General features: G+C 38.2%; 1 protein-coding gene across 2 annotated transcripts in view; it reads left to right on the forward strand.

Moving 5' to 3' along the window:
- Nucleotides 1–19,691: 19,691 nt before the first annotated feature.
- Nucleotides 19,692–27,216, forward strand: part of NEGR1 (neuronal growth regulator 1) — a 1,040,964-nt gene continuing 1,033,439 nt past the window's right edge. Inside the window, exon 1 of one of the 2 annotated variants that reach the window (XM_070786319.1) lies at nucleotides 19,692–20,118. In XM_070786319.1, the coding sequence (XP_070642420.1) occupies nucleotides 19,943–20,118 (176 nt within the window). In that variant the 5' untranslated portion in view covers nucleotides 19,692–19,942. The remainder of the gene's footprint in view (nucleotides 20,119–27,216) is intronic. The other variant, XM_019957265.2, reaches the window with a different exon arrangement.

Genomic DNA, 27,216 nt, shown 5'->3' on the forward strand with positions numbered 1-27,216 from the left:
GACAAAGGCATCAGGTGACACCTCTGACAGATGCATGGAGGGAGGAAAGTGCCTCCTCTCAAGAATAACCAGTGGAAGCACAGGTAGGAGAAACTAAAAACGTGTACTATAGTGACACCTACTGGAAAACAAAGAAAGGCCTCTAACTACTAACCTGCTAAACCTTTAGAATCAAGTTAAAAAAAAAAAAAAGCTTTGCCTCAAGAAGAAAGGTGCTCATTAGAACGGTGTGTTAATCGTTCAGTTGAGTCCGACTCTTTGCAACCCCATGGACTATAGCCTGCCAGGCTCCTCTGTCCATGGGATTTTCCAGGCAAGAATACTGGAGTGGGTTGACAGTCCCTTCACCAGGTGTACTAGCCGAAAGGTACTCACTATTTCAAATGAACCAACAGAGTAACATCTCATCAAGCACCATGAAGAAAGACAGTAGCACAAAAGAAAACTGTAATTGCCCAGAAATTGAATTTCAAGTTGTTGAATATTGTGATCTATCAAAAGAGAATTCAAAATAGCTGTCATAGAAACTCAATGAGCTAAAAGATAATTGAGAAAATTAGAACAATACACTTAAAACATAATGAATAAACAAAAAGAATACTTCACCAAAGAGATAAAAACTCTAAAAAGAATAAAGATGAAATTATATGGCTGAAGAACTCAATAAACAAAATGAAGAATGAATTACAAAGTATTAAAAATAGGGCCGACTATGTAGAAGAGAGAATTAGTTAGCTTGAATATAGAAATCTAGAAATGATACAGCTAAAAAAAGAGAAAATTAATACCTAAAAAAGAAGAAACATAAAATATTATGTATAAAGTAAGTTACAAAGCTACATTGTACAACACAGAAAATATAGCCAATAATTTATAACTATAAAGAGTATAAACTTTAAATTTTAAAAATAAAAAAGGAAGAAATTCTACAAAAAACGCTGACTCTATTAGAAAGGGCAACATTAGTACATTGAGAATACCAGGAGATGAGAGGGAAAAATAATCAAAGAGTTTATAAAGAAATAATAGCTGAGAACTTCTCAAACCTCAAGAAGGAACTGGATACAAGTTCATGAAGCTAAAAAAACTCCTAATTAACGCAATGCAAAAAAAACCCACAAAAAACCAAAATGTTCCAAGATACATTATGTTAAAACTGTCAAACATTAATGACAAAGAAACAATTTTAAAGGCAGTCAGAGGATAAAGGATAGTAATCTACAAAGGAATCCCTCTTAGGCTATCAGCAGTTTTCTCAGAAGTAACACTATAAACCAGAAGAGAGAGAAATGACATACTCAATGTACTGAAAGATAACTGTCAGACAAAAATATTCTATAGAACAAAGATATCATTTATATATGAAGGAGAAATAAAGGTTCCTCCAGGCAAACAAAAGCTATGGGGAGTTCATCAACACTTGATGTGATGAAAGGAGATTTTCTACATGAAACAAAAGGTAAAAGCACACAAAACTTCAAAGAAGATGATGAATAGACAGAATCAGAACTTTACAACTTCACAACTTTATATCAGAATAAGTTTTTAAACATCTATTTATATCATAAATTTTAAAGGGAAAATTAAGTAAAAATAACGCAATTGTTATGAACTTAACAACATAAAAAGGGATAACTTGAGACAAAAAAGCATAAATGGAAGAGGAAAAGAATAAAACTCATATAGACAAATGAAGAGAACATGCTATCAGCAAAAAATAGGATTATTTCATCTGAGATGTTTTATATAAAGCTCATGGGGACAACAAAACATATATCATAATCTAGAGGAGAGTTACAAAACATAAAGAAGAGGAAACTGAGATCAATCTTGTAAAAAACATCAAACTGATAGTTTTGATGACAGAAACACAATGAAGAAGAAACAATGGAGATATAGAGGAATGAGAAAAAGGAAAAATGGCAGAACCAAGTTCTCATGTATCAATGATAAGTGAACTTAATTAATCAACCAAAAGACAAAGAATAGCTGGGTTGATTAAAAAAAAAAAAAAGACCCAATTATATGCTGCCTACTAAAGACTCACCTCCACTCTAAAGAAAAAAATAAGCTGAAAGTGAAGGGATGGAAAATGATACTTCAAGCAAATGGCACACAAAAGAAAGTGGGTGTAGCCATACTCATTTCAGGAAAAAATATACTTCAAGCCAAAAAAGTAACAAGAGACAAAGATGGACATTATATAATGCTAAAGGGGACAATTCATCAAGAAGACTTAACAGTTTTTCATATGCTTTGTTAAGGAGTACCAAAATACACAGAGCAATTATTAACAGACCTAAAGTGAGAAACTGACAGCAATATAATAATAGTAGGAAATTTAACACCTCCTTTACATCAATTGATAGGTCATTCAGAACAAAAGTCAATAAGGAAACAGTGCCCTTAGATGAAACATTAAACTGGATGAACTTAAGATTTATACAGAATATTCCATACAAATAGAATACATATTCTGCTTAAATACACATAGAACATTCTCAAGGATAGATCATATGTTGAGACATTAAATTTAAGATTAAAATAATTTCAAAGATCTTTTCAGATCACAATGGTATGACCTATATATCAACTATAAGAAGAAAGCTGGAGAATCAAAAATATGTGTATAAAAACAACATGCTGCTACTGCTTCTGCTAAGTCGCTTCAGTCGTGTTCAACTCTATGCAACCCCATAGACGGCAGCCCACCAGGCTCCCCCGTGCCTGGGATTCTCCATGCAAGAACACTGGAGTGGGTTGCCATTTCCTTCTCCAATGCATGAAAGTGAAAAGTGAAAGTGAAGTCTCTCAGTTGTGTCCAACTCTTTGCAACCCCATGGACTGCAGCCCATCAGGCTCCTCTGTCCATGGGATTTTCCAGGCAAGAGTACTGGAGTGGGGTGCCATCGCCTTCTCCGTGATAAGATTTAGCACTTATTTAAAATTAAAAAAACAACAATACTGAATAAAACAGCTAAAGAAGGAACATACCTCAATATAATAAAGGCCAGATACGAGAATATCACAGCTAACACCATACTCAATTGTAAAAAACCTAAAGATATCCCTTTAATATCAGCAACAAGACAAGAATACTTATTCAATATAGTACTGGAAATCTTAGCCAGGGGAATCAGGCAAGAAAAAGAAATAAAAGGCACTCAAATTGGAAAAATGGAAGTAAAATTTTCACTATTTTTGGATGACATAATTACATATATATAAAATCTCTAAATGTACCGAAATACTATTAGAAATACAATAAGCAAGGAAAGTTGTGGAGCAAAAAATCAATACATAAAAATCCACTGTGTTTCTATATACTAACAGTGAACAAGCAGAAAGAGAAATTAAAAAACAAACTCATTTACAATCATAATGAATAAAATACCTAGGAATAAATTCGCTAAGGAAGTGAAAGACTTATACACTGAAAACTATAAAATACTGTTGAAAGAAACTGGAGCAGAAATGGAAATATAATTTGTGCTTATGGATTAGAAGAATTAGCATGGTTAACATTCATATTCAATTCAGTTCAGTTCAGTTCAGTCGCTCAGTCGTGTCCGACTCTTTGAGATCCCAAGAATCACAGCACGCCAGGCCTCCCTGTCCATCATCAACTCCCGGAGTTCACTCAGACTCACATCCATCAAGTTGGTGATGCCATCCAGCCATCTCCTCCTCTGTCGTCCCCTTCTCCTCCTGCCCCCAATCCCTCCCAGCATAGAGTCTTTTCCAATGAGTCAACTCTTCGCATGAGGTGGCCAAAGTGCTGGACTTTCAGCTTTAGCATCACTCCTTCCAAAGAAATCCCAGGGCTGATCTCCTTCAGAATGGACTGGTTGGATCTCCTTGTAGTCCAAAGGACTCTCAAGAGTCTTCAACACCAGAGTTCAAAAGCATCAATTCTTCTGTGCTCAGCTTTACCTAAAGTAAAATAAAAATTCAGTGCAATCCCTATCAAAATCTCAATAACAATTTTCATAGAAATAGAACAAAAAGTATTCTATAATTTATATGGAATTACAAAAGATTCTGACTAGCCAAAGCAACCGTGATAATAAAGAACAATGCTGGAAATATCACACTCACTGATTTCAAAATATATGATAAAAGTGTAATAATTAAAACTACATTTTATCAGCAGAAAAATAGATACATAGATCGATGAAACAGAATTTAGAGACCAGAAATAAACCCCCACACATATATGGATAATTAATTTATGAAAAAGGAGCAAAGGAAAAACAAGGGAGAGAAGATAGTGTCTTCAATAAATGGTGTTGGGAAAACTGGATAGCCACATGCAAAAGAGTGAAACTAGACCACCATCTCTTACAATACACAAAAATCAACCCAAAATTTGTTATAGACTTGAATATATGACCTGAAACCAGAAATCTCCTATAAGCAAACATAAGCAGTACACTCTTTGACATCAGTCTTAGAAATATCTTTCTGGATGTTTCTCTTTGAGTTTGGGAAATAAAAATAAACAAATGGGACTACATCTAACTAAAAGCTTCTATAAAATAAAGGAAACAATCAACAAAACTAAAAGACAGCCCACTGAATGGAAGAAGATATTTGCAAATTGTATATTTGATAAGGGGATAATATCCAAAAATATCAAGAACTCACACAACTTCACACCAAAAAACAACTTTTATTAAAAAATTTGCAGAGGAGCTGAATACAAATTTCTACAAAGAAGACATAGAGACTGAAACAGGCACATGCAAAGATGTTCAACACCATTAATTATTAAAGAAGTGCAAATCAAAACCACAAAATATCATTTTGCATTTATTAGAATGGCTATTGTCATAAAAAGGAAATAAAATGTGTTGGAGAAGATGTAGAGGAAGGGAAGTGTCGTATATCATTGATGGGAATATGAATTAGTGTATTCACTGGAAAACAGTATGGAGATTTCTCAAAAAAGTATTATCCAGCTATTCCACTTCTTGATATTTATTTAAAAAAAATTTGAAAAGACACATGCACCTCTATATTTATTACAGTGCGACTTACAGTAGACAAGATATGGAAAGGACTTAAGTGCCCATCTACAAGGAATGAATAAAAATTCTGTGATGTGTGTGTGTGTATGTGTATGTGTGTATGTGTGTGTGTGTATGTGTGTGTGCTGTGCCTAGTCACTCAGTTGTGTCTGACTCTTTGCAACACCATGTAGCCCACCAGGTTCCCCTGTCCATGTGGACTCTCCACGCAAGAATACTGTAATGGATTTTCATGTCCTCCTCCAGGGGATCTTCCCAACCCAGGGATTGAACCCAGGTCTCCCACATTATAGGCAAATTATTTACCATCTGAGCCACCAGGGAAGCCCAAAAATACTGGAGTGGGTAGCCTATCCCTTCTCCAGGGGATCTTCCCCACCCAGGAATCAAGCTGGGATCTCCTGCATGGCAGGTGGATTCTTTACCCACTGAGCTACCAGGGAAGCGCATACAAATATAATGAAATTCTGTCATGCAGTCACAAGATAGATGAAAGCTTGGCATTTGCAACAATATAGATGGGCCTAGACTAGTACTATGCTAAGTGAAATAGTCATACAGAAAAGACAAATACCACATGGTTTCAGTCATAGGTGGAATACAACAACAACAACAAAAAACCTAAATAAAAAACAAATATATAGATACAGAGAACAGAATAGTGGTTACCAGAAGGAAAGGAATGTGGTAGGAGGGCAAAATAAATAACTGGGGTCAACTTCATGCTGATGGATGGAAATTAAACCTTGGATGATAAACACATTTTAATGTACAGAGAGGTCAAAATATAATACTTATACATAAAACATACAATATTATAAGCCAATTAAGAAAACAGGAACAAAAAGAAAGAAAAATAGATTCTGGGAGAAACATTTGCAAACCACATTATCTGATAAAGGATTCATATCTAGAATATACTAAAAAAAATCAAACTTAACTGTAAGAAAAGCAAACAAATTCAATTCGAAAATGGGAAGAAGACATGAAGAGACATTTCACTGAAGATATTACAAGGGTGGTAAACAAAGACAGCCAACATTGTTAGTCATTAGGAAAACACAAATGAAAACCACAATGAATGGAATGTGAAATGAAAATCACTATATGCCTATTAGAAGAGCAAGAATAAAAACTAGTGACAACACAGAACATTGTGAGGATATAGAGAAACTGGATTTCTCATACAATATTGTTAGAATGTAATACAGTACAGCCACACTGCAATACAGTTTGGAAGTATCTTTAAAAAAAAAAAAAAGCAGACATTTACCACATGACCTCACAATCACATTTCTGATTAATTATTCCAGGAAAATGAAACGAAGTCATCCAAAAAGGCTGGACATGATTATTCATAGTGGCTATATTTGTAATCACCCAGAATTGATGATAACTGAAATGTCCTAAAATAGCTGAATAATTAAACAAATTGTAGTGCAACATTCCATGACTAGTCAGCACTAAAAGGAAGAAACTACTGATACAAGAAGTAATTTGGATCCATCTCAAGGGCATTACACTGTATAAATAAAAGTCATCTTCAAAAGGACACATCCTACATGAGTCTAAATGTATAACATTTTTGAATTGATAAAATAATAGCAATGGAGAGCAATTCAGTGGTGGTTCAAATTCTAGAGGTGACTGAGGGACTGGAATTGATAAGGTAATGAGGCCATCTGAAAGATAAAGATGATCTTACTAAACTTGCTGGGCATGAGAGTGCTCTATTTGGAAATACAGTCCTTCTGAACAATGCTTGAGTAATACACTCAATTGATAGGATTTGATTGGCTCTAACAGAAGTGGGTCTATTAGTTTAAAGTCATGATGCTTCAGCATTCTGATTTGTTCCAATTCTGAGCTGGTTTGCCTGCTCTTATAATTTTGATACAGTTTCAAACAGTGAAATTTTTAAAGGTCTGCAATCAAAACAAATACAGGTAACATTATCAACGACAACAGAATGTTTTTCTCCCGTATCTTTCATTTAATATGGTTCCAAAATAGGAAGTTTTTTTAGTATCATATATTTGATTCTAAGCACCAAGAGAATTTATAGTTAAGACTAACTTGAAAACTTGTCAGTTTCAAAAGATTGGGGTGAGAAAAAAAGAGTGTGGGACAGTTAAATGTTGCTATCTTAATATACCATCTTACTTAAGCCTGAGATGAGGAAGAACCACCTATCAACATAGCAGTTAACTGGAAGCAAACCAGTGTGATGGTTGAGTTTATGTGTCAAATTGAAAAAGCTACAGCATACAGATATTTGTTAAAATACCACTCTGAATGTCACCATGAAGGTGTTCTTTAGATATAAGTGTGTACTCAGTCACTTCAGTTGTGTCTGACTCTTTGTGACCCCATGAATTGTAGCCTGCCAGGCTCCTCTGTCCGTGGGATTCTTCAGGCAAGAATACTGGAGTGGATTGCCATGCCCTCATCCAGGGGATCCTCCCAACCCAGGGATGGAATCCAGGTCTCCTACATTGCAGGCAGATTCTTTACCAACTGAGTCACCAAGGAAGTCCCTCTTTAGATGTGATTAACATTTAAATCAGTGGACTCTGAGTAAAGCAGATAACTCTCCACAATATGGGTAGGCCACATTCGATTGAAGGGCTTAAAACCAAACAAGCTGAAGTTCCTTGCAGAAGAGGGAAATCTGTCTCTACACTGTCTACAGATACAAGCTGCAGCATCAAACTTCCCTTGGTCTCAGCCTGCCTGCCTACCCAGCAGATTTTGAACTTGGCAGTTTCATGAAAAACTGATACTTTCAAATTGTGGTGCTGGAAAAGACTCTTAAGAATCCCATGGACTGCAAGGAGATCAAACCAGTTAATCCTAAAGGAAATTAACCCTGAATATTCACTGGAAGGACTGATGCTGAAGCTGAAGTTCCAATATTTTGGCCATCTGATGTGAAGAGCCTATTCAGTGGAAAAGACCCTGATGCTGGGAAAGATTGAAGGCAAAAGGAGAAGGGGGAGATAGAAGAGGAGATGGTTAGATAACATCACCAATTCAATGAACATGAACTTGAGTAAATCCAGGAGATAGTGGAGGACAGAGGACCCCGCTGTGCTGCAGTCCATGGGGTCACAAAGAGTTGGACATGACAATATCTGAACAGCAGTTTCATGATCAGATCAGATCAGATCAGATCACTCGCTCAGTCGTGTCCAACTCTTTGCGACCCCATGAACCACAGCACGCCAGGCCTCCCTGTCCATTACCAACTCCCGGAGTTCACTCAGACTCACGTCCATAGAGTCAGTGATGCCATCCAGCCATCTCATCCTCTGTCGTCCCCTTCTCCTCCTGCCCCCAATCCCTCCCAGCATCAGAGTCTTTTCTAATGAGTCAACTCTTTGAATGAGGTGGCCAAAGTACTGGAGTTTCAGCTTTAGCATCATTCCTTCCAAAGAAATCCCAGGGCTGATCTCCTTCAGAATGGACTGGTTGGATCTCCTTGCAATCCAAGGGACTCTCAAGAGTCTTCTCCAACACCACAGTTCAAAAGCATCAATTCTTCGGGGCTCAGCCTTCTTCACAGTCCAACTCTCACATCTATATGTGACCACAGGAAAAACCATAGCCTTGACTAGACGAACCTTTGTTGGCAAAGTAATGTCTCTGCTTTTCAATATGCTATCTAGGTTGGTCATAACTTTCCTTCCAAGGAGTAAGCGTCTTTTAATTTCATGGCTGCAGTCACCATCTGTAGTGATTTTGGAGCCCAGAAAAATAAAGTCTGACACTGTTTCCCCATCTATTTCCCATGAAGTGATGGGACTAGATGCCATGGTCTTCGTTTTCCGAATATTGAGCTTTAAGCCAACTTTTTCACTCTCCTCTTTCACTTTTATCAAGAGGCTCTTTAGTTCCTCTTCACTTTCTGCCATAAGGGTGGTGTCATCTGCATATCTGAGGTGATTGATATTTCTCCCGGCAATCTTGATTCCAGCTTGTGCTTCATCCAGCCCAGCGTTTCTCATGATGTACTCTGCATAGAAGTTAAATAAGCACGGTGACAATATACAGCCTTGACGGACTCCTTTTCCTATTTGGAACCAGTCTGATAGGATAAGTCAATTCCTTAAAATAAATATCTCTGTCTCTGTCTCTATCTCTTTCTAGTTCCCAACAAATTTGCAGGCGAATTTAAACATTCTGGGGGAAGTTTTCAGCACTGATGTTCAAAAGTGTTCATGCCATCATTGCCAATAATAGACAAGTCATGTAAAACATAGTCTGTCAACAATATAATGAATGAATATATAATTGTATATTTATACTATACAATGCCAAAAAGATACAAATGAAGGGAAGACAATTGTATAACACCCCAGAGGAATCTTAAAATATTAAAATAAATATTGAATTATATTTAATAAATATTAAATTCTTAAAAAGTTCAGACACAAAAAAGGATACACTATATAATTACATAATGTATGATTGATATGGCTTTGAATGCATATATAGAAAAGCAAGTCATTTTTTCAGTGGATCCAAAACTAAGTAGTAGAAATATAAAGAAAATGAGGAAAGGATGACCTCACAGTGGTTACGTTATGGAAGAAGATTGGGGTTGTCACTAAGAAAGTGCTTCCAGGAGGCTTCTGGGTTACTGGCAGTCTTCTGTTTCTTAGTCTGGGTGGAATGAAGCAGATGTTAACGTTAAGACTTCTCTAAGTTGCATTTTCATATTCTATGCATTTTCTGAAGATTTATCATGAAAAGTATGTCTTCTTGTCAGGACAACAAAAAAAATGTCATGAATATGTGTAGCTTTTATAAATTTGGAAAGGTATTTCATATAGTCCTTTAAAGTTATTCCACTTTAAACCTATCTGGTTTTCTCTAATATTAGGCAAAGAAACAATGATTTATTGCACTGTAAATATCATAATTTTACTACAAGAGCAATAAACATCCCAATGATTGCTAGAAGTGGCCATGGAATGAAATGACAATAAGAATAGATTTTTTTTTTAAGTGAAGTATAGTTGATTTATAATGAAGTGTTAATTTCTGCTGAACAGCAAAATGATTCAGTTATATATACATATATTCTTTTTGTTATGAAAAGTATACAAATAGTACAAATTCATCAAAATAAAAAATTACAAATTCTGGTAAAGGTGGCTTCATAAATTAACACAATGAGGTATCTTCCCTGCTATTTTTATATTATATGATAGTATTTACACATTATTTAACAATTACAGTAAAATATGATAAAGGGATAAAATTCACAAGTCTTATCAGTTCAGTTCAGTTCAGTCACTCAGTTGTGTCTGACTCTTGGCGACCCCATGAATTGCAGCACGCCAGGCCTCCCTGTCCATCACCAACTCCTGGAGTTTACTCAAATTCATGTCCATCAAGTTGGTGATGCCATACAACCATCTCATCCTCTGTCATTCCCTTCTCCTCCTGCCCCCAATCCCTCCCAGCATCAGGGTCTTTTCCAACTCTTCGCATGAAGTGGCCAAAGTATTGGAGTTTCAGCTATAGCATCAGTCCTTCCAGTGAACACCCAGGACTGATCTCCTTCAGAATGGACTGGTTGGATCTCCTTGCAGTCCAAGGGACTCTCAAGAGTCTTCTCCAACACCACAGCTCAAAAGCACAAGACTTATAGGGTTTGAAAATAATTATTTTCAAGATATTTATAGTCTTTACAACCATTAACTCAAAAAAAGATCATAGACCCAAGTGTAAAACAATAAAACTCCTAAAACATACCATAGGAGAAAACCTAAATGAACTTGGGTATGGCGATGTCTTTTTAGACCCAACAGAAAACACACTATTCACAATAGAAATAACTGATAAGCTGGACTTCATTAAAATTAAAAATGTCTAGTCAGTGAAAGACAATGTCAAGACAATGAGAAGACAAGCCACAGACTGGGATAAAATATTTGCAAAAGACATATCTGTTAAAGCACTATTATTCAAAACATACAAAGAACTTTCAAAACTCAAAAACAACAAAAACCTGATAAAAAATGAGCCAAAGGCCTTAACAGACACCTCATCAAAGAAGACAAACAGATGGCAAATGAAAAGGTACAGCACATCATATATCACCAGAGAAATACAGATTAAAGCAACAATGAGATACCACCACACACCTACTAGAGTGGCCAAAGTCTGGAACACTGACAATACCAAATGCTTGTGAGGATATTTGGCAGCAAAACCTCTTGTTCATTTACTGGTGGGAATGTATACACAATGGTACAGTCACTTTGGAAGAAATTTGGGATTTTCTTAAAAAAGCAAATATACTCTTACTGTATAATCCAGCAATCATGCAGTTTGGTATTTACCCAAAGCAGCCAAAAACATATCCACACAAAAAGTTGAATATGGATGTTTATAGCACTTTATTTAAAGTAGCCAAACTTAGAAACAAACAAAATGTTCCCTCAGTTCAGTTCAGTCACTCAGTCGTGTCCGACTCTTCGCGACTCCATGAATCGTAGCACGGCAGGCCTCCGTGTCCATCATCAACTCCCGGAGTTCACTCAGACTCACATCCATCGAGTCAGTGATGCCATCCAGCCATCTTATCCTCTGTCATCCCCTTCTCCTCCTGCCCCCAATCCCTCCCAGCATCAGAGTCTTTTCCAATGAGTCAACTCTTCGTATGAGGTGGCCAAAGTACTGGAGTTTCAGCTTCAGCATCATTCCCTCCAAAGAAATCCCAGGGCTGATCTCCTTTAGAATGGACTGGTTGGATCTCCTTGCAATCCAAGGGACTCTCAAGAGTCTTCTCCAACACCACAATTATAAAGCATCAATTCTTCGGGGCTCAGCCTTCTTCACAGTCCAACTCTCACATCCATACGTGACCACTGGAAAAACCATAGCCTTGACTAGACGAACCTTTGTTGGCAAAGTAATGTCTCTGCTTTTCAATATGCTATCTAGGTTGGTCATAACTTTCCTTCCAAGGAGTAAGCGTCTTTTAATTTCATGGCTGCAGTCACCATCTGTAGTGATTTTGGAGCCCAGAAAAATAAAGTCTGACACTGTTTCCCCATCTATTTCCCATGAAGTGATGGGACTAGATGCCATGGTATTCGTTTTCCGAATGTTGAGCTTTAAGCCAACTTTTTCACTCTCCTCTTTCACTTTTATCAAGAGGCTCTTTAGTTCCTCTTCACTTTCTGCCATAAGGGTGGTGTCATCTGCATATCTGAGGTGATTGATATTTCTCCCGGCAATCTTGATTCCAGCTTGTGCTTCATCCAGCCCAGCGTTTCTCATGATGTACTCTGCATAGAAGTTAAATAAGCACAGTGACAATATACAGCCTTGATGTGCTCCTTTTCCTATTTGGAACCAGTCTGTTGTTCCATGTCCAGTTCTAACTATTGCTTCCTGACCTGCATACAGGTTTCTCAAGAGGCAGCAGGTCAGGGGTTCTGGTATTCCATCTCTTTCAGAATTTTCCACAGTTTATTGTGATCCACACAGTCAAAGGCTTTGGCATAGTCAATAAAGCAGAAATAGATATTTTTCTGGAACTCTCTTGCTTTTTCGATGATCTAGCAGATGTTGGCAACTTGATCTCTGGTTCCTCTGCCTTTTCTAAATCTAGCTTGGACATCTGGAAGTTCACGGTTCATGTATTGCTAAAGCCTGGCTTGGAGAATTTTGAGCAATACTTTACTAGCATGTGAGATGAGTGCAATTGTGCGGTAGTTTGAACATTCTTTGGCATTGCCTTTCTTTGGGATTGGAATAAAAACTGACCTTTTCCAGTCCTGTGGCTACTGCTGAGTTTTCCAAATTTGCTGGCATATTGAGTGCAGCACTATCACAGTATCATCCTTCAGGATTTGCAATAACTCAACTGGAATTCCATCACTTCCACCAGCTTTATTCGTAGTGATGCTTTCTAAGGCCCACTTGATTTCACATTCCAGGATGCCTGGTTCTAGGTGAGTGATCACACCATTGTGATTATCTGGGTCGTGAAGATCTTTTTTGTACAGTTCTTCTGTGTATTCTTGCCATCTGTTCTTAATATCTTCTGCTTCTGTTAGGTCCATATCATTTCTGTCCTTTATCGAGCCCATCATTGCATGAAATGTTCCCTTGGTATCTCTAATTTTCTTGACAAGACATGGAGAAATCTTAAACACATGTTACTAGGTAAAAGAAGCCCATCTAAAAAAAAGGCTCCATTCTGGATAATTCTATGTATATGATACTCTGGGCAAGGCAAAACTATGAAAACAGTTTAAAAAAAATTGTAAGTTGTCGGGGGAGAACTGAATAGTCAGGGCACAAAGGATTTTTACCATATGATATTTAAAATGAGAACTACATGTCATTATATATTTGTCTAAACTCAAAATGTACAATACCAAGAGTGAACCCTATGGCAGACTATGAACTTGGGATGATTTTAATGTGCCAGTGTAGGGTCATCCTTGCCAAAGAACGTTATGTGCAATTCTAGTGAGTGATGTAGATACTGGAGGAGGCTACACATGTTTGGGGGCAAGGTATATATGGGAAATCTTTATACTTTCCATTAAATTTTGTTGTAATCCTACAACTGCTCTAGTAAAGTCTTTAAAAATATATACAGTTTACTCTTGAATAACGTGAAGGGTAAAGAGCATTGATACATGCGTTGTGGAAAATCCATATATAGCTTTACAGTCAATCCTCCATTTCTGAGTTTCCACACTACTGGGACTCAGTCGCTATACTATAGGGTGGTACTATAGTATTTATTGAAAAATCTGCATAAAAGTGTACCCGCACAGTTCAAACCCTTGTTGTTGAAGGGTTAAAATCTCTGAAATCAAAATCAGAAACTTTTAGGAAACAAAATGAGATAATATAAAAAAAAATAAAATAGAATGCTAGCTTCAGAGTATAAAATTTTACATTCCTAATAGTCAAATAGAAAATATTAAATTTGACATTTATTTTTAAATAGATGTACTTGAGGTTCCTAAAGTCCTTTTGGAAGTAGGTGAGGAAAAGTCTTAAGTAAATAATAATAGAAGTATTTATTACTTTCTCCAGAACCTATATAAATATATAAGGATATATAGTTAATATGTACTCACTACAAGTGAAAAGAACAAAAATTTCAGTACTTTAAAATTAATTTCCACTCACATATATCCTAAGACTTCTCACTCTGGCTTCAGAACTTGGGTAAAATTTTCAGAGCCTTTCTACAAGAATGGTTTGAGGAGCTTTGAAAGTACCCCTGCAACATCCCTCCAGCCCACAGTTCTTACCTCTTTGCTTACCAGCAAGGCTGGCGGTATTTAATAGATGAGATGAAAGGAAAAAAAAAAAAAAAAAGGTAAGTGAAGGAATATAAAATTTTTACTTAGAGGTATTCAAAAGGGAAATTACTTTGTTTTTCCTTTCCTTTATTTAATAGTCATTTCCTGAGTGCATACCCTGTAGCTGTCATTATGTAAACAATATAAAGATTTAAGTTAGTTCTTGCCTAAAAGAAGCTCACCTCATTGGTTTATATTTTTATTTAAACAACCATAAAATATCAGTTTCTTTTAAAAGTGAGAAATATCCATTCAACTCTGACAAATAAAAGTATTCTAATGGAGACATCACGGAAAGATATTTACAGTCAGCCATTATTTGAACTTGGAGAAGGCAATGGCACCCCACTCCAGTACTCTTGCCTGGAAAATCCCATAGACAGAGGAGCCTGGTGGGCCGCAGTCCACGGGATCACTAAGAATCGGATACGACTGAGCGACTTCACTTTCACTTTTCACTTTCATGCATTGGAGAAGGAAATGGCAACCCACTCCAGTATTCTTGCCTGGAGAATCCCAGGGATGGGGGAGCCTGGTGGGCTGCCGTCTATGGGGTTGCACAGAGTTGGACACGACTGAAGCGACTTAGCAGCAGCATTAAATTAATTGTACCCCCACTAAGTTGAGCTACTCAGTCATATAGCAGGTAAATGCAGAGACCAAATTGATGAGGAAGATCTCTTTTGTAGCTATAGAATTCAAATAAAACACTTTTGTTTTGACTATAATCTGCTTTATTATTTTACTTGAAAAGCACCAGATGGTATATACTTTTAGAAACCTGGGGTATTTTTTACAACACCCCTCTACCCTGGTCCACAAAGCATTTAGCAACCTCTGAAGAAATTTTAGTTATCAGAGTTACTGGCATCTACTAGTGCTATTGGCATCTAGTAAGTAGAGGCCTGGGTTGCTGCTAAACATTTTCCAATGCTAGGGCAGTCTCTACAACAAAGAACTACCTGGTCCAACATATTAAAAGTGTCTAGGTTACGTCACTGCTGCACATCTGAAATTAACACAGTAAAGCAAATCAACTATACTCCAATTAAAAAAAAAAAAACAAAAGTGCCCAGGTTGAGAAAACTGTCTATAAAGAAATATTCCCCTTCCCCAGCCCCCACCATGAAAAATTTCCCAGGGTTTGTAGTTTCTCATACCAAGCTGCAAACCACCACAGGTCAACTTAAGTTGGCAAGGTGCTCCAAACTTAAACCAGCTTAATTCAAATAGAGACTCAATTATTACCCAAGTTAGCGAGCTATTATTCATATGTCCTGTTTAAAAGGGCTTCCTGACCCACTCTTTCAGGAATTACAAAGTGCTCTCATTAGCTCTGATTAGCTTTTGGGACTTGTCTTGCCTAAAATTTCTCATGCCTACACAGTGATAGCATGAAAAATGTATCTGGATATACTCACTATCAGAAAACAAATATGAATTTATATATATTTTTCAAAACAACAACCTCATTTACACTGTCAATTAAAAATCAAGCTTATTGAACTAAAGAAGCATAAGAAGCTTCCTTATTATATTGCTCTTCCAACATACCTGAATTTAGAGGACACGAAAAACAGGGGTGTAAATCAGTCTAGTTAAAGGCATAATCAATTTGCAAAGTCAGGGTCCACCTTCTTCCTTCCATTTGGTCATCATGTTTCTTCAAATATTAGAAGTCTAGCTTTGAAAGCAAAGTAAGGGTACCTGATTCAACAGGACATAGTAGGAATTCAGGCCAATGTCAATTCCTAAAACCTCTTACCAAATGAATATCCTACTATACCCACTCTAACCCTCACCATCTAAAATGTTTCAACAATGCTGTTACCTATTCTGATACTAAAAAAAAAAAAAAAAAAAAAAACCCTGCTAAACAATGGCACCCCACTCCAGTACTCTTGCCTGGAAAATCCCATGGACAGAGGAGCCTGGTAGGCTATAGTCCATGGGGTCGCAAAGAGTCAGACACAACTGAGCGACTTCACTTTCAGTTTTCACTTTCATGCATTGGAGAAGGAAATGGCAACTCACTCCAGTGTTCTTGCCTGGAGAATCCCAGGGACGGCAGAGCCTGGTGGGCTGCCATCCATTGGGTCGCACAGAGTTGGACATGACTGAAGCGACTTAGCAGCAGCAGCAGCAAATAACTATGTGCTAGCTGAACTGAGAGGTGTTTTTTTCCTGACATTTGTTGTTGTTTGTTTTTGTTCTGGTTTTCTCTCAGGAGCTAAGACTTACAGGATTTAAGTCTCTGCTTGAAAGAAATCTAGGACCTCAAAAGCAAATACTAGAAACCCTGTAAAATCCTCTGAGATATACGCCCATAGAAAGGTGAAGAGAAAATAAAGTAATATGCACTTTTAAAGTAATTTTCCTCCCTGGTCAAAAAGATAGCAAAATTACATGCAGGAATAAGGCTGCCCCACTCAGCATTCTTGCACTCACTTTAAATAATAGTGATGCACATGTAAATAAGCTTTCCAGCAGTCTATGAATCTATAAACTAGGCTCCGTTACTGTTTCCTTTGGATGGGTTTTGTGAGATTTAAGTGCTTTGTGATCAGTGACTGGAAGTTGAGCTAAAAACTAGAAATAAAGAAAATAAACTCTTTGCCTTTAAACAGAAGTGGTCCCAGTTTTCTTTCACAACCCTGAAGGGTTGTTGTACATATTAAAACTGCTACATAGCTCCATCTCTGGTCACAGATACCCCCTTCTCCTCCCCTCCACCCCCGCCCTGAAGATGTCAGATCTCTGGGAAACAGCGGTTACAAAAGGATGCTTTTCATAGCTTGTACTAGAAACGCTGGCACCCCCATCCCTGCATAAAATAGCACTAAACTGAGTCACAATGCTGGAAGCCGCCGTGCCTTCTGCTTCTCTTCAATGGAATCCAGATATTTTCTATGAAAATACTAAATAATATTGCGAAGTTTTGCCCATAAATACGGCATGCCGATTCTTCTAATCCCCGGTTTGCCCTAGATAATTTTAGGCTTTATCCATCAGTGTATCACGCAGGAGAGAAAAACGCAGTTAACAAGATGACAGTGTTACCTAGGTATTTGGCATCAATATTAGCTAGAGTATGTCATTTGACGATTATTTTTCCCTAGAATACCAGACGGTAAAGAAAATGTTTTCATTCATCCGCAAATGACTAACATTTATTGATGTCTCAAAATGCGGTTAAATACTGTTGCACTCTCAATTTCCGAAACGGATTTGAGAGTTAAGCTTGAATACTTATAACATCAGTAACTCCCGCTGCAAGCGTCTCGGGGGCTTTGGAGTGTCACTTCAGAAGGGAGGTGATGCTGGCTAGAGGCTCTTCGATCAGTCAGTCTGGGTGGTCACAGGTGATGGGAATCCTTCCCTTTCCCCATATATCCTCAAGTACTGCGATAAAAATCACCGTGAGCACCGCTACCGCCAAGCAAAACGACTCCCTGCCTGCCTCTTAAAGAGCTCAGTCTGGGGAGGCAGCCGGATGCTGACCCCTGCAGAGATTATTGCTTCTGTGCGCTTTGCCAGAGGACCCTGCTAGCATTATGGAAAACGAGTTAGGGATGTGTGAGGTTTTGCTGTATTTATTTCCTCCAAGGGAGGAAGGGCTGGGGCCAGGCGAAGAAAATCTTCAAAGACTGCCTTCGGCAGGGGATAGGGCTGGAGGAAGGGGAGGGGTAACCATATTTTTTAATTACTTGTTTCTCTTTTTCACTTCCCTGCCCTGCTTCCCAAACTCCTCTCTGAACAAGATTGACTGGCCTAACTGCTATTGACTCTAGCCTCGGTTCTCGCATTGATCTGCAAATGGCCCAGAATAGCTAAAGGATCGCCGGCCTGGACAGGAGTTCAAGAAGGGAAAAGTAAAAAAGGGTAGGGGGTGGCCCCATGCCCAGCACCCACAATGTGCCTCGGTCTTGGACAGCGGCTCGCAGCGGCGGGGCAAGCGGCTAAGGGGATACAGCGGCAGAGGAAGAGAGGGTAACCGCTCTGCCCCCGCCCCCGCCCCCTGGAGTCGGAAGCCTATCCAACCCCGTTTAGAGGCAGTTAAAAGATATAAACCTGTGACTCGTTAAACCCCGTAACTTTGCCCTACCTAGATTCGAATGCGCTGATCATTCCGCCTGATAGGCTCAAACGGGTTAAGCTCCCTCTTACATAACAGGACTGCCTGGCTGTACACAATTAAAATACTTGATTGCAGTCTCTTCCCGACTCCATCCCGTCAAGACCCACCCTGTCCCTCCCAGCGCGCCTGCGTGCCGCACGCTCACAGGCCCCTTGTGCACGATTCGCGCGCATTACAGGAGCGCGCTTACTACACACACAGATCCGCGCACTCTCCGCTCTGACCATACCCGGCACAGACACACACACACACACAATTTAGTGTCAACATGCACGGGGTCGGGGGTGGAGGGGGACCGCCTTCCAGCCCTCAGCGACTGACCCAATAGACACGCCAGCTGCTTTACCCTAAGCTTTGCAAGCATCCCCACCCGCCTGTCCCCTCAAAAAAACAGTAACCCCCTCTACCGTCCCTATTTCCGAAAAGAGGTAAAGAGTCAACTATGGGGCGGTCGCTCGGGCAAGATGGGAAAAAAAAAAAAAAAAACAACAACAAAACCTCACAGTCCCTGGCGTCATGATGGCGCCTACCACAACTTGGAGGACTTAAAAGTTATGGTGCCTCAAGAGGTAAAACGCACCGGAGAGGGAAAGCAAAGCGTCGCTCTGCTCTCTTCACCTCAGCCCAGACGCGGAGACTTTTCTAGCAAAGCATCACTCTAGTGTGTACGACAGGAAGGGAAGCGTTCTGTCTCCGATGTCTCTCTCTCTCTCTTTTCTTTTTTTTTTTCTCTCAGTTTTATAATAATATACCTCTTCCCGATTTTTTTTTTTTTTTTTTCCGTTTTCTTTCTGCCTACCACCCCCCCCCCCCCCACCCCCCGCCACTTCATTTCCCCCTCCCTGCTGCATCCTCAGTCCCCGGGCGGGGTTGCTAAGGAAACGGCCGCTTGGCAACGCGCGCGAGCCCGGGGGCCGCCGGCCGCCGCTGCGCTCCGCGCTGCTTCGGCTGCTATTGCTGCTGCTATTGCAGCCTCCGCCGCCGATCGCCCTGCCTCCGCCGTCGCCGCGCCTCCTCCCTCACTCGCCGGCGCGCTCCACTCCTCGCTAGATAGTGCGCGAGCCGCCGGAGAATTAGACACACTCCGGACTCGGCCAAAAGCAACCGAGAGGAGGTGTAGAGTGGTGCTAGGGGGTGGGAGGGGAGGGAGGGAGGGAAAGCAAAGAGGAGGAGGGGAGGCAAAAAAGAGAGAAACAACACCCAACAACTAGGTGTGGGGCGGGGGGAGAAAAGAAACCCACCTACCCACCAAATTAAAAAGAATTAAAAAAAAAAAAAAAGAAGAAGAAGAAGAAGAAAGAGGGGGAAAAAGAAGGGGAAAAAAAAATCCTGTGGCGCGCCGCCTGGTTCCTGGGAAGACTCGCCAGCACCAGGGGGTGGGGGAGTGCGAGCTGAAAGCTGCTGGAGAGTGAGCAGCCCTAGCAGGGATGGACATGATGCTGTTGGTGCAGGGTGCTTGTTGCTCGAACCAGTGGCTGGCGGCGGTGCTCCTCAGCCTGTGCTGCCTGCTACCCTCCTGCCTCCCGGCTGGACAGAGTGTGGACTTCCCCTGGGCGGCTGTGGACAACATGATGGTCAGAAAAGGGGACACGGCGGTGCTTAGGTAGGAGGAACGTCGTGCTTTTCGTACTTGTCTCAATCTGTCTGTCTGTCTCTCCACCTTTCTTGCGGTCTTTTAAAACCAAGTAAAGATGCTGGTGGTGATCTCTATCAAAAGGACCGCATTTCAGGAAGTCCAGGTGCTGATTCTGCCTGGATCCGTGGCCCCTTTACTCCGGGGCAGGTGGCAAACAGAACTGGTGATGCTTAAGCACTTTGCCGGAACGCCAAGTAGCCCTGAGATGAGTGAAGTGTGAGGTTTAGGAGGGGCCAATGCCACTTGGAAACTCAGTTCACAAGGTCTCAGTTTTACTGTCCTGGGGTACTCTTGGAGAGTCTGACAAGTTTATCAGGTTTGTTTCTATTTTACTGTAACCTAAGCGACTTTTTCCAATTGTTGGCTCCCTGCTCCCATGTATTTTCCCTCTCACTTGGACATTTAGGCTCAATTTCTCCCTTTTCAGTTTTCTTTCTTTCCTCTTATCGCTTTGTCCCCCTGCCCCCCGCTTTTTTCTTTCCTTCGTTTTGTTTTTATTTTTTTTCCAATTCCCCTCCTTCTTACTCTTTTCTATCCATTACCTCTTTTTATTGCTTTTCTGTTTTTCCTCCCATTCTTTTTTCACCTCATGTTTTCTTTTTCATTTCCACCACTCTAATTTCTGATCCTTTTATTTAATACACTTTCCTCCATTCTTTACCTTTCTCCATTCTTCGTTTTTCTTTCTCATTAATATCCCTGGTCTGCGAGCTTGACTTCCACATTTCCCATCTCTTTCCCCATATTGTTTCCCATCCCTGTCACACACACATGTGTGCTCCCTCTAACCCCTTACAGTTCCATTTTCTCACCCTCACAAATCTCTTTTTCATAACCACACTCACTCACATATTCTGTTTCACATTCTCATACATGCTGGCACTTCCATACTCTCCCTAACAACCACTTTCACATTCAGATTCTCTTCTACTCTCTAAAAAGGCACCCGCTCCCTCCTTCACTGTTCCACACATTGTCACTCACACATGTATACACACTGTCTCTCCCTTTCTCTGCTACTCTGTATCCCCTCATCTTTCCCTTTTCCTCCCTTTTAAGTCTTGGCTCCTTTTTCTCACTCTTCCTTCTTCCCTTCTTTTCCCCAAGCTTGGGCATTGAAATGTTTTGTCACTAATGAACATCTGTAGCCTAATTTTATCTATAAACAACATTGCTGTAAGAGTCTGGTAACGTTTTTTCTCCTGTGAAAATATAAATTGATGATCAGCAGTGCTTAGATCTAAACAAGGCTAAATACCCTTATACCTTCATTTCCTATAGCCTTCCCTTCTGCCTGTGACACCCCCACCTGACATAGATTCTGAAAGATATCCTTTCTCTCCACTGGGTGGTAGTTGGCTTATAAGTACAGATTGCAGAAAATCAGTGTATGTGGCATGTTTAAGGTGAAACAGAGAGGGCTATGTTTTATTTGAAACATGCAATATATTGTAAATTTAATGATCTTGGATCTGGGTGTGGTAAACGATTTACACCTTCTTAAACATGCCTATGAGTACAAATTAATGTAGAATACTGTTACAGTTTCTAATAGATACTAGTTTATAGTGCATATCTCTACTGTAAACACAAAGCTACTGGATGTGTACAAAAGTAACAGTTTGTTGCCACTTAGTAAAATACCTCGAATTGCTGATAAAAGAGATGAACTTTTGGTTTGGTCACACTGAGGATATAAATTAAACCCTTGGTGATATTCTTTATATTAAGTTTGTTTTGGAAGTTTAAACAACAGTGGTAAGGATGAAGTGCTGTCTTTAGAGCCTGCAAACACATATCATGGGAACTGCAATCTATATAGTTGTAGTAGCATATTGCCTATTTGTAATGAGCATTAACATTTTCAATCTAAAGGATTTGATAGACTGCTTGTCTCTTGATGGTGTATCTTGGGTGTTTTGTTTTTAGAGAATAATCTAATGACTACTATGGCTAATTAAAATAGCTGAACTCATGGTCTGCTTCTAGGAGACCTATGTTTCATTCACTCATTGCTGCCAATAGTGAAGCTTCTCTAACTAGCGGCAGCAATATTTTTCCAGTTTTGTTGGTTTGGTGCAGTCCTTGTTTACTTGTGTGCACCTACCTCATCCATTTACATGCTGTATCCTGAATTTTGTCATATCTTAGTTTAGAGAACTTTTGACTTTTAAACTTTTTAAAGAGAATGGTATCTCTGTTTCTTTTGAATAATGTTTCTAACCAATTACAGTTTTCTTAAAAAATAAACAGAATCTTTCTTTTTTTTTTTTCCATATGAAACAAATCTGATCCGCATTACTTTTTACTCAAAGTAATTGGTTTACAGTAATTCTAGAATTCTCTAGGGACTGATTCCATTTTTTTTTTTTTTTTATCATTTTACATTGACCATACGTTTTAAATACTTTAAACATATATAGTTGTAAGAAACCCTCTCTCTCTTAAAAAAATGTTAAATTGCATCAGTTATTTTTCCTGCAACTGGTATTTACTCTGTTCATATACCAGTACAGAAGAGCTTAAGGACTATTTGAGTGTAAGTCAGGTGAGATATTTTTCATCAAAAGTAATGATCCAAAGTTTTCACTTTGGATACTTGGAATTGTATTTGGTGTAATTATCTAATTCATTAGAAAACAAAACAAAACAAAAACCCAAAATCTTCCCTCATACAAACATGCCTTCACATCAAAGTACAGAAATCTAGTACTCAAGAGAACACTTTACTGAATTATGTGATATTGTTTATTAAGCTTTACATGTTTTACTCTTTTTAATGTAACATATTCCTCCAAGTATCTCATAAAAAGCAAATAGTGGCATAACAGTTATCAAATAACTTTAAGTGCTAAAGGCCTGAAAGTGCAAATGTGTCAATCAGTGACTCTGTTGCTTGTGGTACATTAATGAAACAGAAGTTTAAAGGTCAAATGATACATTTCTATCTCCTAAATGCCAGAGTGTCTGTTTTAGAGAAAAGAATCAAGAAAAGCAAACCTTTTCTTACATTTTGTTATCATACAAAAGGGAATCCATTCTGTGATCCACTAACTATACCTATCATTCTATAAATCACCTTCTCTGTTTGGATTAGAAGACTTATAATGAAGTTCCATTTAATAATTTCAACATTCTTATCATTTTAACTTTGCCTCTTAAGCTTAGTGAAGCAATATATTAAATGTCAAAATGTCCCTTATGTCTAATAATGATACTCACTGATAAATCTCTGAAGAATTCACTTGAGATATTTGGACATTCTTGTTGAAGTATTTAATGATGCATCTATTCAATACAATAACACTTGGTACCTCCCTTACTTTAAATAAATGCATGGATGTCTGGAGCACATTGTAATTTGCTACCAGTACAAATTAACATTTTCACTAAATTTTGAGATACTAGATATTAGATTGCTACCACATTGACTACTTATTGATATTTTATGCTTAATAGAACTTGTTAATCTGTATATGGAGAAATGAACTTTTTCTCTAGTCTTCAAATTGTATTTTGTAGTACCTGGAAGATCTGAGTTGATGTTTTATCAGGTGATGTAGCAAAGAACAGGACATTCCAGAACCACACTGGTCATGCATTAGGACCCAGTGTTTCTAGATCTAGAAAACCAAGGGGAACATAACTCTGCTCTGGCCTAATACATAAATTTCAGATGATTTTTTTTGTAGTTTTGCAGCTGCTTTAATGTGAATCAGTCACTTTATTCTTACCTTATTAACAAATACAGTTATGTCGACATGTCCAAAAACGTTTAATATTCTTTTGAGACAATACAAGGAACAACCTCATTTATATCCTCCCAGTTTTTAAAAAGACATGTCATTTTTAAGAGAGTTCTTTCATCTGTTTCTACTTCAACTCATCTATGAATTTTGTACATTTTAAGCTGCCATCCTGATATGAATTCAAAATACCCCATTCTCTACTTGTCATCCTTTAATCAAAGGAAGGAAGAGAGATTCTTTTCTTAAATGTGATATCTTCTTTTACGTTAGCAAAGTTGAACATAACTTTGTCATTTTAATGCAATAGATTTCAGTGAAAGTTATATGAGATCCTAATAATGATATTGTAATAGGGCAGAAGACTTTTGCTTCAATCACAGAACATAAAGTGCATTTACATAGAAGCTATTTCCATTGGAAGTCACAAAACTTACGAGTAGATTTATAAATGGATATCACAAGTATTTATTACTTCTCAGACTTTGCTCAATTCATTTGCCTTTTGATTAGACTACATTAAATTAGTTTTGTTTTGAAATGCATGCTATTGGATACAAGAAAGTAAATGATGTATAAGAATGCAGAATTGTCAATAGCAGTATACCTCAATTATACTATACTTTTTGAATATCATTGAAGAGTGTCTTCAACGGTAGAGTCTCTTCAAACTCATTTGTTGAGTCATTCCTACCTATTTATGTGGTGCAAACACACTGTTCAACTCTACAGGCATTTGCAATTTATAACATTAAGGCATTATTTAAAAGCCTATATGCTTATTGAATAGTTGAATAGTGTTATTGAACAGTTTTTTTTTTTTTTAATTCTGAGGTTTTTCTCATTCTTTTCAAAAGAGAAGGGGTAATAAATGGTCATGCTGAGTCATTTTGGAAAAATATGCTCCAAAATATGGAATAAAATGCTACAATGTTACCTGTAGTGATGTGTAGAACTGTTGTATCAACATGAGGCACTACTTGATGCATTAATACATAATCATTCATTATATTAAAGAACAACATAGCATTTTAAAATTTTCCAGATGGATTTATATTTTTCTAGTCTTTTTAGTCCAGAAGGACTAATTAACCCATGTGGTTGTATAAATCTTTGAGCACAAGCATGTTAATGAACTACTTATTTTAAATAGTTGAATTTACAGTTAAATAGCTTCATGAACTAAATTAATTCTGAAATACCTGAGTTGCAAAATGTTTGAAGAATTATTCACATCCTGTAAGTGACATTTCTGGGCCTTATTGACCAGATCCAACTTTTATCCTTCTGCTATGCTTTGCTGTTAGAGAGAGACAATGAAGCTAATCCCCAGGCTGTATTCCCTCGTTCTTCATGTCAGCTGTTTTCAGACTGTGGTTGTCCTGTGGTAGGTGGTTTTGGGAGATGGGAGTACATGATGAGTGAGAGGCCAAGGTGTTTCTCCCCTCCTACATTGCTTTGGGCAGTGCTCAGCAGTGTCCCCATCTCCCACTGGAAGCTCTTTGCTCCATTTTCCACTGGATAACCAACTTGGGCTTCTGTATACTGCCTCACCCATTTGTTCTTCCATCCTAAGAGTAGTAGTAGCTTCCTAGTATTTTAACCGTCGGGTTGTCTTACCATCACCTGTTCTTCTTATCAACTTTTCCATCATCTTTGCAGTCAATTCTCTGAATTAAATCCTCTAAGTTTTAAATATTCAGAGTGGTTTACATTTTTCTGATAGAACCCTGATTAATATGTGTTGAGAAGTAATAGTTTTAGTGATTTTTAACTATACTGAATATTGCTCATGGTAACATAAATAGTTGCTTCCTAGCACTGGATGTAATAGTTGTTTAAGGAGGCAAGAATAGAACCATAATAACACTGGAGCATATTACAAAAAAGAAAGATGGATATTTGGGGTATTGTCCACACCCAGACTATGGTGAATACAATAAACCAATTATATACATTTTAATTAAATATAATGTTAAATAATTAATTGAAGTATAAATAATATACCAATGATATGAATGGGAAAAATAGTTGATGAATATAAATTGGGAAGAATCAATAATACTGTTTCTTTCTTTTTTTTTTTTTTTTTGACTGAGCAAAAGAGAACCAGGGCTAAACTCTGTGGATATGTGATCAAAATGTTGAACTAATTCCTACAGTGTTGACTATTGAAATCAATAGGAATTAAAGACCTTTCTTTTTTGTAGCTTAATACCTGAAGAACAAATCAGAGTTTCCAATTTCTTATGAAATATATGAAGTGTATGATCATAAAAGTGCATGTAACCATTGTACAAATAAGTCTCTCAAGCCATTTGAAACTTTTGATTAGAAATCAGATCACCTTTCTACCATATCCTGTTCAAAATGTCATACACTAAAACATTATAGACAACGTATTTCTAACATGGAAGAGCTAAGGGAAGCTTTATTAGTTGTTTTTTTTTTTTACTTTCTCGTTTAACAGAGTATTAGATGATGCAGTGACCTTCCCCTTACATGCTTCAAAATAATATCTTTCTAAAAGATATTATATAAATGTCTGGCTCCAATATAAACAGCAGTCATCATAAAGTCCTACTTTTGCTGCTTTTCTCCACACTTTCGCAGGAAAGATGGTAACTTTAAACCATGAATAATGCAGTTGTTCAGTTGCTATGTTGTACCTGACTCTTTGCAACCCCATGAACTGCAGCACTTAAGGCTTCCCTGCATTTCACCATCTCCTGGAGTTTATTCAAACTCATGTCCATTGAGTCGGTGATGCCGTCTAACCATCTCTTTCTCAGCATTGATTTCCTAATAGTCATCTCTAAATGATGCTCTAGAGAGGATTTTCCTGAGTTGGGACAGAAGTTGGACTTGACTCATTTCTTCATTTCATTGTTCTTACAGCTTTGTTGATCCATTACAGATTGTCATGGACATTTCTATGTATAAGGGAAAATAAAATGTATTGCTCTTTTTTTTGGATCATTGTATTGCCTGCTTTCTTGCTTTTGTAGAAGAATTTTTAAATGGCATCACGTGCTTTTTTGTCAGATATTTTATGTGTTTCAAATTCAACAATGGAAACAAACTTCCCAGGCTATTAAGAGAGTAAAATCCAGGATTTTCTACATAGGCACTGTCATTAGCAAATTGGATTTTAATTGGACTTCCCTGGTAGCTCAGTTAATAATCTGTCTTCAATGCATGAGACCCTGGCTCGATTCCTGGGTCAGAAAGATCCCCTGGAGAAGGGGTAGGCTACCCACTCCAGTATTGTTGGTCATCCCTGGTGACTTAGCTGGTAAAGAATCTGCCTGCAATGTGG

This window comes from Bos indicus, chromosome 3, assembly GCF_029378745.1.
Source record: "Bos indicus isolate NIAB-ARS_2022 breed Sahiwal x Tharparkar chromosome 3, NIAB-ARS_B.indTharparkar_mat_pri_1.0, whole genome shotgun sequence".
Lineage (NCBI taxonomy): Eukaryota > Metazoa > Chordata > Mammalia > Artiodactyla > Bovidae > Bos > Bos indicus.